The sequence below is a fragment of the Sander lucioperca genome, chromosome 2 (genome assembly GCF_008315115.2).
Source record: "Sander lucioperca isolate FBNREF2018 chromosome 2, SLUC_FBN_1.2, whole genome shotgun sequence".
In the NCBI taxonomy this organism is placed as follows: Eukaryota; Metazoa; Chordata; class Actinopteri; order Perciformes; family Percidae; genus Sander; species Sander lucioperca.
The window spans coordinates 2047754-2060580 of NC_050174.1; the positions used below are offsets into that span (position 1 = coordinate 2047754).

The following is a 12827-nucleotide window of genomic DNA, read 5'->3' on the forward strand; positions in this document are numbered from 1 at the left end:
CAAAATGGGCCATTTGAGCCACAACCTTCTCTGACTGCAATTTCACAGGAGGCTGTGAATGTTTAATTCTAAACCAGGTTCCCAGCTTTCTGTCAAGACTCTGCATTGACTCAGTATAAAAATGCAGCGTTTAGGAAAGCTGCCCATGCGAGAAATTTGTTAATTAACAGTTTGCCCGGCTCAACACTTCTTGTGGTGAATGGAAATCATATCTAAATTGTTACTTACAAACCTGCCAAAGAATGATTATAAGCTATTTTTCTACTTTTCTGACTGAATGAACATTTTAGCAGTAAGCCCACTAAACACTTGCTGCATAGTTAGAAGCGTTGTGTAATATACAGCCCAGGGTTCTTCAACGTTTTTTAAGCCAAGGACCCCTTAACTGAGTGTAAGATGGAGCAGGGACCCCCTACTACATATTGTATAAAACTAAGTTGCATATTAAACCGGGCCTACAATAATGTGTGGGCAGCCTAAAGCCTTTATACATACCTTTTTAGTGCATAGAATACTAAGCTATTGACATCTGTTGGCATGTTTTATCAATTATTTTATAATGTTAAAAATACATGTGGCAGAGTGAATCCTTAGGATTAACTGGATGGCTACCTCAGTGATTTCCTTATCTAAAGGCTAGTAAGCCTGTCATCAATGTTTCCTTTTTTCACAAATAGGCTAATTTATATTTGCATTTAATATGTTGGATTTGTGTTAAAACATTTTCATTTTTTTTAAACTTTAAAAAAGAAAATCAACAATAATTTGGTGGCCCCCCTGCTGTAACTCTGAGGACCCCCTAGGGGCCCCGAACCCCCTGTTGAAGAGCTCTGTACTAGCCTATAGAGCGCACTTCACTCCTGGATGTACAGCAGGTGGAGAACTGCTGAACGTGAATGATGGGATGGCAGGTAGTTCGACCAGCAGCTTCAAACAGGGCTCACTTTGAGTGCTCACGTGTTTTTTGCTGCTTTTTATGAGGTCACATGCAATTTATGTTCATAAAAAGTAAAATCCAACTTTATATTAGGGCTAGGTGATAATTCAATGTTAATGTGGAATGGCATCATGGCAGTCCCTCATCCTGCCTTATCTACCTCTGCTTCAGTTAGGGATTTTGCTACATTTCCTAGAAATATATAACTTTCAAGTGAGTAGGAGGGTTTCCTGTTGAGAAAAAAAAAGTGAGAACACTAGCACTTCTTCCACAAATCATGCCTTATGGCTATTGTTCATAAAGAAACTGGTGTCCCTGCTTTTTCTAGTTCTTCTTGTATGACATCTGAGGGTGGCAAGTCTAGAAAGAAACCATAAAAAAAAATAACTTCATGTTTTGGAATAAGAGAAATAAACCACTAAAGAAAGCCAGAAATAGTGGGTACACTAAAAGCAACAGCAAATGTGATGTTCGTTACTACGCACTCCTCATTTAGTCCACATTTAAACAAATGCAGTGAGTGAAACATTAGTTGCCAATGTAATTTGACAACACTACCAGGTAGAGTATGCTGATGTGAAATTTGTCTTGTTCTCTGTTCAGTTGTGAAACCCAGTCTGAATTGCTCTTTTGCCAAGCTAGCTGACGAAAGCACAAGGGAGCCAATAACATAAAGCAGCTGACCTAAACACAGGGAGGCCCCATAACTCCATCCCATGCTCCACTAGCTATTTCGTTAGATGCTGTTAAACTAAATTATGTTCCTTAATTAAACTGTCTCAATATAATCTATGCAATTCTCTGGAGAGTAGCACTTCAGTTAAAGCAATAATAATAATAATAATAATTCAGGTGTGTGTGTGTGTGTGTGTGTGTGTGTGTGTGTGTGATATATATATATATATATATATATATATATATATACATACATACATACATACATACATACATACACATACACACTGTATATTAGCCTCTGCAATGATGCACACACTGTATGTTAACTAATAGTATATTATATACTAGTATATAATAATATAGATACACAGACTCTATTTTGTGTTTCACCCCATACCTGCACTAAGCTGTTTACTTACAACACTTTACAAACAATCTCTAGTGTCAGGTTTATGTTGATATGGTTTGAAGGGCCCAGTGGTAAACTGCATGTCTGCTGAGAGCAGTGAGAATCAACTACACATGACAGGTTGCAGTCGTGATTGGCAGAGTGCTGTAGTCATGAGGTCTGAGGCACACACGGGGTCAGCATGTGGGGAAGACACAGTAGTTTTTCCCCATCAAGAGCCGTCACAAGCAGGCCTGACAAAGCCCGCTTCACTCTAAAACTGTACGGCTTCTGTAAGATCAAGTCTCCCTGACAGTCATTTTTACATACAACTTGTACAGAGTTAGATGATGTGACGCATTTGTAACTGATAATGATGTGGAAGGCTCTTGGAATAAGCATGACATGAGAAAGTTAATACTTATATAAAGTTATGTGTTATAGCTGGGGTTGGGCTGATTAGCTGACATTTGCCTTTTGGTGAATATGAGAGATCAGATCAGTATAGATATAAATGAAAGTCACTCTTTGACTACCAGCCACATAAAAACAACTTCTGAAATGACATTTAATTTTTTGAGGAGCTTAAATTGTTTTTGTAATATTTGTAAAGAAATGTTTCTGAAAGGAGACATTAAATTGCCCTGTCGCTTAAGGCCCTGACACACCAGCCAGACGGGCCGACCGTCGGCAGAAAAGTCAGTCGGACTGATCAGTCGGGTGCCGAGGTCCAAAAAATGTCTCAGAACACACTGAGGCGACGCCGACTTGAGCGTACGCTCTGCGCGTGCGCGAAACGTAATACGTCTCCATACCAGCAGGCGGCGCTGCTCTGTATTGTTTCCATTAACAGTCTAATTATTTACCAGAAAATGAAGACCGGCAGCTGATTGGACGAACGCATCACGTGGTTCTTTTTTCTCCGGAAATTCACAGCCAGACTGTCATGGCAGCTTGTTCAGAATACGATCTCATATTGTACTAAAATAGTTCACCAAAACGTCTTTCTGAAAACATTTTAAGCGAGAAATAGGCCGTGCAGTTGCTGAATCTGTCTTCATTTCAGATTGACAAAGGTCAGTTTAAAAGATTTTCGTCAGATTTTGAGCGGCTCATCCACTCCCCATTTCCGGGTGAGTCCCGACTGCCCTGTCCCCGACTGAACATGTTGGGTCGGCCCAAATGAATGCCGACGGCTCCTCGGACGGCCGACGGCACGGGACACACGGAACAGACTCGAGTCAAGGACCTCGCCAGACGGCCCGACGCCCGATTATCGGGCTGGTGTGTCTTCTCTATTATGGCGTTTTTCCATTACATGGTACCTGCTCGACTCGCCTCGACACACTGTGCGTCCGTTTTCCATTGCATATTTTAGTACGGCCTCAGCGTGGCTGGTCGTCTTGCCGGCTCGACGCACACACCAGCGCACAAGTATAACATCAGGCCACTTGAGCTTGTTTTACAGTTCTGTGGAGGCTCCACGCAGAGCTTTCACCGTAGCCTATGTAATATGTGGCCTGATGTATACATTTGTCAGCTGGTGTGTGCGTCGAGCCAGCATGTGTGTGTACGTAGGATATGGTGAAAGCTCTGCCTGGAGCCTCCGCAGACCTGTAAACAAGCGGCGCCGCAGTAAACTGCCGTGACCTAACGCGACACACATAGAACGTTGAAGGTGTGTGTTGTTGCCAGAAGACACATTTAGTTTCTAAAGAAGCTGGAGGCAGAAAAAAAAAAAAAAAAAAAACAGCTGGCTAAACTGTTTAAAAATAGCGGGTTTGTTCAGGACACTCCCGTCTGTCGCTTTCACGTCACCTTTTCGGCTCGCCTCGGCTCGCTTGGAACCTCGACTGAGGAGGTACTAAAAAAAGTACCTGTTAGCAGGTACCAGGTACTTTTTTTCGTAATGGAAAACCAAAAAAGGCGAGTAGAGTCGAGGCGAGTCGAGCAGGTACCATGTAATGGAAAAGCGCCAATAGTCTGGGTTTCAATAGCTAGCTAGTAAGTTTCCCATTAGTCTTGTAGTAGCCTGAGAACAGTTGCACACTGACAACAATAATTACATTGTGAAAGAAGCACTAAATATGTATTTTCTAATGGTTGAATGGAAGATTACTGAATATAGAGGGAATATGTTTTAGCTGGGGAAGTATTAATATGGGCACCCAACCTAAAAAAAGCCACCAGTATGGTAAAAATCACCGGTGTAAGTGACTCTTTGTGTCAGAGGAAAGACACTGTGTGGCATCTGGTGGTGATAAAGGATTATATTGCTTTGATAAACAACATGATTACTAAGGCAGTCTAATGGACTGAAAATCTGTCCACGTATTGAATATATCCATATGGAGCAGTGAAAATGCCACTTGGAGACAATACATCCTTTGTTATCAAAACCATTCACAGAGAACATTGCTTTTCATCTTCATTAATAACTGCAGTACCTGGACTGCAGTTGTTACAATGTTGTAATTATCCTTAATGTGGGGAAAGTGGAGATAAGACGTATTGTTGTTAACAGTCTTCTACACTTTTTTTTTAACACATGTAAGAAATACAAGGCAAAACTTCACATCACAGAAGATAACCAAGGCTACGGATAATTTTGGAGCTACGCAACCTTTAAATAGCCAACTGACTAAATGTGAGCCATAAAGCTAACGTTCCTGTAAACTAGCTAGCTCCAACAAAGGGGCCAGAAATTAGCTACCTGAAACGATTAGTCTATTAATCGATTAACAGAAAATGAATACACATTTTTGTTTTGATAATCAATTATTGAAGTATTTCAGGTAACGCTAAGGATACAGATAATTCTTAAAACATTAAAAAAACAAACAAACAAAAAAAAAAACGTTAGGCTAATTTTTCAAACGTAAATTTAACCGTTTAAAATGTTTTTCTACCGTTACAGGCAGCTATTCAATATCAAATCAATTCATCCTTGAAGTTTTTCAAGATACAATGCGTGCCCTAATTCCAGTTTCTCAATGTTGAGGAAATGTTAGAAAGCTGCTTTCTTTGTCTGAATATTGAATATGATATATGACTGGTCTGGTGTTAGAACAAAACAAAGAAATCTGGTGGCATCACAGTTTATAGCTAGACCAAACGATACATCTATCAATCCAGAAAATAATCGATAACGAAGATAGTGTTAACGTTATATTGTGATGTCATGCCGCCACAGAGGAAAAATATATCTGGGTTTACAACCAAGACGAAGTGACAAGTGGAGGATGAAAGTGATAATACCTATTGTGAGTACTTAACGTATAGCTACACCAAGTAAACAAGTAACACAAAGGGAAAAAAATATCACATCACTGGAGTTAACCAGGTAACGTTAACGTACGTCAACACAAAAAGACGTTAGGCTAACGCTACTTATTCAAACGTAAATGGCCGTTTAAAACATGATTCTACCGTTAACATTACCCGTTGCTGCGCATTTGATGTTAACCGTTAAAAAAAACCCTGAATAGTTAGCAACTGACCATGTAGCTAAGCAAGCTAACGTCCCTATAAATCACAGAAAGGGGTTAAACTATTAAACATCATTCGGGCTAAAGAACACACCGTTATATCATGTTGTCATAACGGTAACGTTACACAGTGCAGATAAAAAATATTTTGGCGTTTACAACAAAGACGAACCGACTCACCATAGTAAGAGGAGGGGTTGTCCGTGTTCTCAGCCATGGCACTTAGTAAAACAAATGCTGTGTCGCCTTGGTTTTGGAGACCGCATATGAGAGTCGAGGTGAACCGCAGTTTATTTTAGTGCCTTTCAGCGGTCCCGTCGAGAAATAAACACAGCAGGAACCTGGAGAGGTCTTGGGCTCTTGGTGGATGCTTCGGCCACGCAGCTGAGCGTCAGTCGTGTTTACAGCGCGACGTCATTAATTATTCCAAGACTGTCTTAAAGGGGACGTGCACCGTGGCCGCTTCTACTAAAATTCCCGTTTCCCTTTGTTAGGATGCGGTTTCTAAAACACATCGTTGTTGTGCAGTTTGTCCGCTGACATGAACATGTGTAGGATTTATATCAACGATGCTGCAAAACAGAGGGATCAGTACACTGTCTGTGTCTGCAAGAAGAGTGGTGACTTCCAGGTTGCTTTTTTTAGATGATTAATAATACAGCCAATATTGTAGGTAGTACCGGTATTTATAGGAGGCAGTGACATTTCTGTCCACACTGAGGAGTCCGGTGGAGAAACACTGACCTCAGCTGGGTTTTCTGTGACATTGCAAATATTTCTCTCTCTGTGTCTCTCCCTTTAGTTTGAACTGTGGCATTAATGTAGGTTTATCATATGCTACTCGAGAGGGATTCCATTTATTCTGGCTGATTGGTTTAAAGTTGGGCGGAGCTATGCTGGAATCACATAAGGTCACCAAATTTCAAGAGCTATTAATTACGATAAAGGTGTAACTTCACCTACCCAAACAGATGCGACAAGAAAATATCATATAGCCTACATAGCTCTTTAAATCAATTATTATTTAATGTGTGACCAGTAATGTTTTTATAATTGTGGGTGATCCATGTTCTCACTTAGTCTACTCATACAAATACAGATGTCGGGTAATTTAAACACACATCACAGTTTATGACTTATGTGTTTTGCATGTAAAATATTGTTGTAGTATGTTGTATGTAGAGGAGGAAAAGCTGCATTTCCCATATTAAATTGAGGAAACACTTAATAATAGAACTGAATCGTGCTTAAATGTGGTACTCCAATATGTGCTTTTCATATTCGTATTCACACACAGCACACATTGATTATGGGTTTTTGAGAGTCCACTATTGTGAGTATGACCAGAATGTGGCAGCAGAGACTGAAAATCATGCACAATAACTGGAGGATCCACGAGCACGGTGAGATTTTCATAAAGTAAGATAAAATAAAAGAAGCCTGTTTTATCTGTGAGAGCTGCAGCCAAAGTGTTTCAACCTGGATGTTACCTGAATAATAATTGCACCTGAATAATAATTGCACATCGCCAAACATCCATTTTGAATGACAGAGTATCTAAAACGTTAATATTTCATGCATTGTAATGTAAGATTAGATTAGAAATGGGAAGTAATTTGTATTACACAATGACATCTTAAAAGTGATGTCTCTGAGTGCTCTGTGGATGAAAGTAATAAGATCTCAGGCTTCCAAAGGCCAGTTATTAGGAAGGGATTGACTTCCCCCTGGGACAGATCATATGTTGATGTGGCAGGATCACTGCCAATCGCACATGGAGAAAATCAGGATCACATTATTGCCAAGTGCAATACAATGAATGTAGAACCATTTGTCTTGGTGACACAGGCCAATATAGTGGTTTTCAACCTTTTAAAGCTTAGAACTGTTCCTACAGATTTACATCCTGGTGTGTCTGATGTGAAAGGTTGTGAAACATCATTCACTAAAAAAAGAAATGGTCACAGAAACAAAAACAACAGTATATGGCCAGTAGGTGTAGAAATGTGAAGGATTGTTTCTCAGTTTGTCTTTCTCAGTCCCACTGTATGTTTTTCAGGGAATTTCCAATGTATCTTTTGAACTTCTCTTCATCGATGTCTGATTCAGTTGGGTTTTGATGCTATAAATAGAATGATACCACAGCCAGATGGACCCTAGATTTTTATGGCTCAGTTAGAAACATATTGCCTGCTGTTGTGTGCATTTCTGAAGCGAATGGTGTTGGTGTGTTATGTCTTATTATGTGCAAACCTACAATAATTAGTGAGTTAAAGGAGAAAAGAGGTTGATAGAGTTGGGAAACTTATTATCTATCTTCCTATGTTCTTTTTTCCACTAATTTCCTTTTATAATGAACGGGGCTGAACTATTACAGCATTATATTATCACATGTTACAAGGTCAAGCAAAGTATTTTTTCATTGCCAGCCAGCAGTGGGTAGGTTCTTTAATCCTGCAAGGACAATGACACATTTCATAGGTGAATTGTGTTCCCCTCTAAGAATAACTGTCATTTCCAGAGTTGCCAGCCCATCTGCTTGTCATTCAGTGAAAACGACGGATGCCAACAGCTTGCTAATTACATAATCGAGAGGGTACACAACAGATGCAGTCACATTTTGTGCTGGTTTGGTTTGCAGCCTTTCTCCACTTTCTGAAACAAAAGATAATTTCTTTCATTGTGGCAGTTCTTTTGCTGTTTGGATAGTGAGTTTTTTTTTTTTTTTTTTTTTTTTCATAATCAGAGGCAGAAGGAGATGCTCTTAACACAATCACCCTTTTGCTCCTTTCATTCAGTGCTTACAATTGTTGCAGTTGCAATCAACCCTGCTGACTCTCCCTCATGTCCCACCATTAAAGAAAGTGATTCAGTTACGCTGTAACGTGCAACAGAGATACAACTAGGTGATTGGAGGTCCTTTTCACCCCAATCATTTGGATAAACACAACACTTCTAAGAAAAATATATTGGGAAACAGGAAATTGCATCTGTGATTGGTAGAGATGCCAGCCGACGAGTCAATGATCTGCCTGAAGGCGGAGACAATTTGCAAAGAGAATGAAGATGTTTTATCTCTTGGGCCTGAAAATGCAGAACATAAAGCTTGTACATAAAGCTTGTATCTATGCTTGCTCTCTTTTTTTAACTTGTGTCACAGCTAAAGTGCACAGTATTTGTCAGGACTGGATGATAAACAATAACATTCACCACACCGCCATCTCCACTTTTGTTTTCTACAGGTGCATTGGAGATTTATATTGGTATTACAGTTAGATTGATACATCCTGTTTATTAGGCTAATATTACCCTATTAACAGAAACAGGTCCAGCTTTCTCTTTCTTTTATTAACTGTTAACCCTCACACACTACTATATGTCACTCTACTATAGGAAAATGATAAGCCACCTAAAATACATTTATATTCACAGTATAAATCGTCTAATTGCTTCTTTATTTACGGTATTTTTGCCCTCACAACAAGACCATTCTTGTGATCATTTTGTATCTGTTGCCATTAAACTGATAAGATAAATGTCACTATTGGTATAAACCTTTATTTTGTGTGCCAAAACAAGCTGAACACAACTCCCATTGTCATCGAGCATGTGACAGTACAGACATAGTCCAGTAAAACATATATAGTATTGTGCCCATTGTAACAGCACTTTAACATAAACAGCTATGTAAGTTGGGAATGTACTCACAGTCCCTTTACTTTTAGTTTTAGCTTAGTTTTTTTACTTACACCAGGAGGCATCTACTCTCCAAGCTGAGGACATTATATAATGACTAAAAACTGCTTTTGGCAAACAGGTGCAAACAAAGCAGATTATTTCACACATGTATTGTATTTGGCCCAGGCAGACAACCGTCTGGCGCCTCGCTGGATAGGAGGTTCGAGTTAATTAAAAAAAGGTTTTTGTGTGTGTGTGTTGTGTGTGCTCCCCAGAGCTGTGTTTTCAGATGCACACAAAACCTCAGGGACACCTCTAATCAAACCACACAGACGGCAAAACACCTAATCCTCTGAATTCATTATGAGGCTGTGCTCCTCAGTGATACAGATAATTTGTTGATTAAAATTACTCTACCAATGATATGGCCGTATGGAAAACAGAAAATGGGAAAAGTCATTGAAAAAGTCTCATAGTTTCATATGAAAATGTACCCTAACTACTAAACATAGAGCAGAGAGTCATTGGATATGTGTGTTCATTTCTCAGCTATTAAAGTTGAACTCAAACACTGTAACAAGAGCTTAAAGATCCATTTATATGTAGGACTGAATTGAAAATGGTATTGATCGCTGTCAAACCAACAAATGAGCTGACTCCATAATAGGCTCTATTTCAGAGCTGTTGTCCTCAGAAGCCTGGATGTTTGAGTTGTTTGTCCCACTGAAATGATAAGGTCATATGTTTATATGTTTGTATCTCTGTTTAATGTCACTCTGCTAATGTACAGCATGCGTATTATACTGTACATGTGTGTTTTATTCTCTTGAGACAATGAGAGAAATATTCATTGTTTCCATTCAAAGAATTCTCATTTATAGTAATACTACATGTATCCCTGATGTGTTTGTGCTACTGAGCACTGTTTGGCAACCTTTTGTGTATTGTGATGCAAGCACTACTCAAGACCCATCGTCATATATATAGCGGTGGGAAGTCCAACCAAAAAGTGACGTTCATTTGAAAAGTTTCTAGAGGGAAAACTCTCCTGTATTTCACCAAAAAAGCTTTGTTTAAAAAAAATAATATATTCAAAATTTTGTGTAGCAGAAATTATTTTCTTATTTTTCTTCAGATTTTAAGCATGGTTTGGCAAGGAATCATCTAATGTCAACAAAAGTTAACTTTATCATCAAAATTACAATGTAATGATGGAATTCCATACTGTAGCCTGTTTCATATTAGGTTGTCTTGCTTCATATTGTATGGTATAATTGCATAATACCATACATTGCATTGCGTAGTAATAGGCCTATGTTGTGTTATCTTGTATCATCCTGTATTCCATCATATTCTAAATTGAATCCCTGTATCAGATAGGAAGCTAATTATTCTAAAAAGACAATTGTTAACACTTTTGTAAAACTGGGCCAGAAACATAAAAGGGAAGACGTGTTGTTCCCAATGTAGCTTTTAAGTAGGCTACCCTGATCTTTCTTACAGCATCTGGTCTGGCCGTGATATTCTGTGATGTTTTTGAGATATAAATTACTTATTAATTCCCACAAAGCCAACAGATACATTTCAGTTTGTAAAGTGAGACTTGCTGAGGAATGACTAGAACATGAAAGACACATTAGAAAATGAACACAATGATAGCAGAGGGCGTCTATAAAAAGACGCATTCCCCATTTCCCAGCTCCTCCTGACTAGATTACAGCCTCTAGCAAAGCTACCTCCCATGAGGAGCTTTAGGGTTAGGGTTAGGCATGGCATAATTTGTTTTACTACCACAAATTAGTAAAATAGTTCCCCTTTCCTTAAATGGGAATGTCTCCAAATTAGCTTGAATGACAAAAAAATTGTAATGTATTATAACATCCTTTTAAGAACTAGAAAGAATAATCTTATAACTTTTAGCAGGGTGCAATGCAATGACAAAACAACAAGATAAGGCATCTGCTTAAAATATTTCCTCAATATCTTAAGCACACTTTATGAAACTATTACTATTCAGAATAACTGTAACATCAGTTTATAATGAGCAACACTAGACTTCATCTGACCTACAAAAGGTTGTCACTCACTCAGAACATTTATATCATGTTGACATTCAAAATAAATATCAGCCAGTGAATCATTGCTACTAAAGTGACATTACCTTTTATCATTGCATAACTGAAGAGAGCTAAGACATTGTGTCAATATAAATAATTCTCAGTAGTAATGTCTTATGACGATTATCATCAAATATAGTGCTCACATTATGCCCATTTTTAGGTTCATAATTGTATTTAGAGGTCGTACCAGAAAAAAACCCACCATATTTCTGTTGTACTGCACATTGCTGCAGCTCCTCTTTTCACCCTGTGTGTTGAGCTCTCTGTTTTAGCTACAGAGTGAGGCATCACACTTCTGTTCCATCTTTGTTGGGAGTCGCACATGCACAGTAAGTACTGCTAGCTAGTCAGTTGCAGAGTATGAGGTTAGGGTTAACCTTATGCTAGCAGCTAGGCGAGCCTTATAACATGTTACAAAGTGACGAGCGTTCGTCACGGAAGTAAAGGCTGGACTACAATAGAGCTGTTTGGAGCAGTTTGTCAACATTGTTTTCTTTGGAAGATGGTAACTCCCTTTGGGGTGGACTTTGGGCTTTTTCAATTTGTAAACCTATAACAGGAACAAAACGATATATAACACAATAAAGGAAAGGGGGAAAGCCAAAAAGCATAATATGAGCACTTTATTGAAGAAGTAAGTTTCAACAAAGTCCATTCACAGATTTCTCTCAGTCAATGAACAACTTTATAGTCACAACACTGTGAGCACATTACAGTAACAAATATGTAAAACAGAAATAATACAATGAAAGCGGTCATTGCATTGTGCAGTAAAGACAAATATCTGAATAGAAAAAGTTCATTTCATTTAGGAACTATTGTAGAAATAAATGAAAAACAGGGTTAGGGTTGTAAAATCTCTTAATCTCCAGCATTGTTATCTACTTCACATCTTTTGAACTATGAGCAGCATTCATTGATTGTTTCCAGCATACAGACATACTGTATGGTCATGAGGATGATTAGCATACACCTGCCATCTCCTGAAGAATATAAATCTTCAGTTAAAGTGAAAAATGGGGAGAAACTCCATTAATAAAAAACAGCAAATAAGTTACAACATGGGCTAGATCATGCTGTTTAAATAGAATACGATTTTGGATAGGAAGATTTATACAAGGCGCACATCTGAGAACAATACTTTATTCTATATTATATTATATATATTATACTATTTTTCTTTAAAAAAACATTTTGAACACCCAGACTGAACTGGGCCATTTGAAAAATAATTGATTCAGCATGAAAGCAGTGAAACTACATTTGCTGTTGCGGGGAAATTAGCTATTTGTTGAGAATAATGACAATCGTTTGATAATTGTGCCAAAAACAAATTGGAAAGAAATAATTTAGTCAATTGAATTGGTTAAAAACAGAGATACACATGTGGTCTATAATGCCACTACAAACACACAGAGCTCCCTTAATATTGAATAGGAGAATTGCTGCATGCTGCACATTATTATAACCTTAAGTGTGTAAGTGTAAGTGTGAAATTGCCATCTCATGAACCCCCAGTGAACACTGAAAGCGAGGTG

The 12827-nt window shown here is 38.4% G+C and overlaps 1 protein-coding gene across 5 annotated transcripts in view; it reads right to left on the bottom strand.

Moving 5' to 3' along the window:
• slc44a5b (solute carrier family 44 member 5b) overlaps positions 1-5923 on the bottom strand; it is a 35211-nt gene extending 29288 nt beyond the window's left edge. For all 5 annotated transcript variants that reach the window (XM_031318254.2, XM_031318251.2, XM_031318255.2 and 2 more), the window contains exon 1: positions 5672-5923. In XM_031318254.2, coding sequence (XP_031174114.1) covers positions 5672-5708 — 37 coding nt within the window. In that variant the 5' untranslated portion in view covers positions 5709-5923. The remainder of the gene's footprint in view (positions 1-5671) is intronic.
• Positions 5924-12827: the final 6904 nt, after the last annotated feature.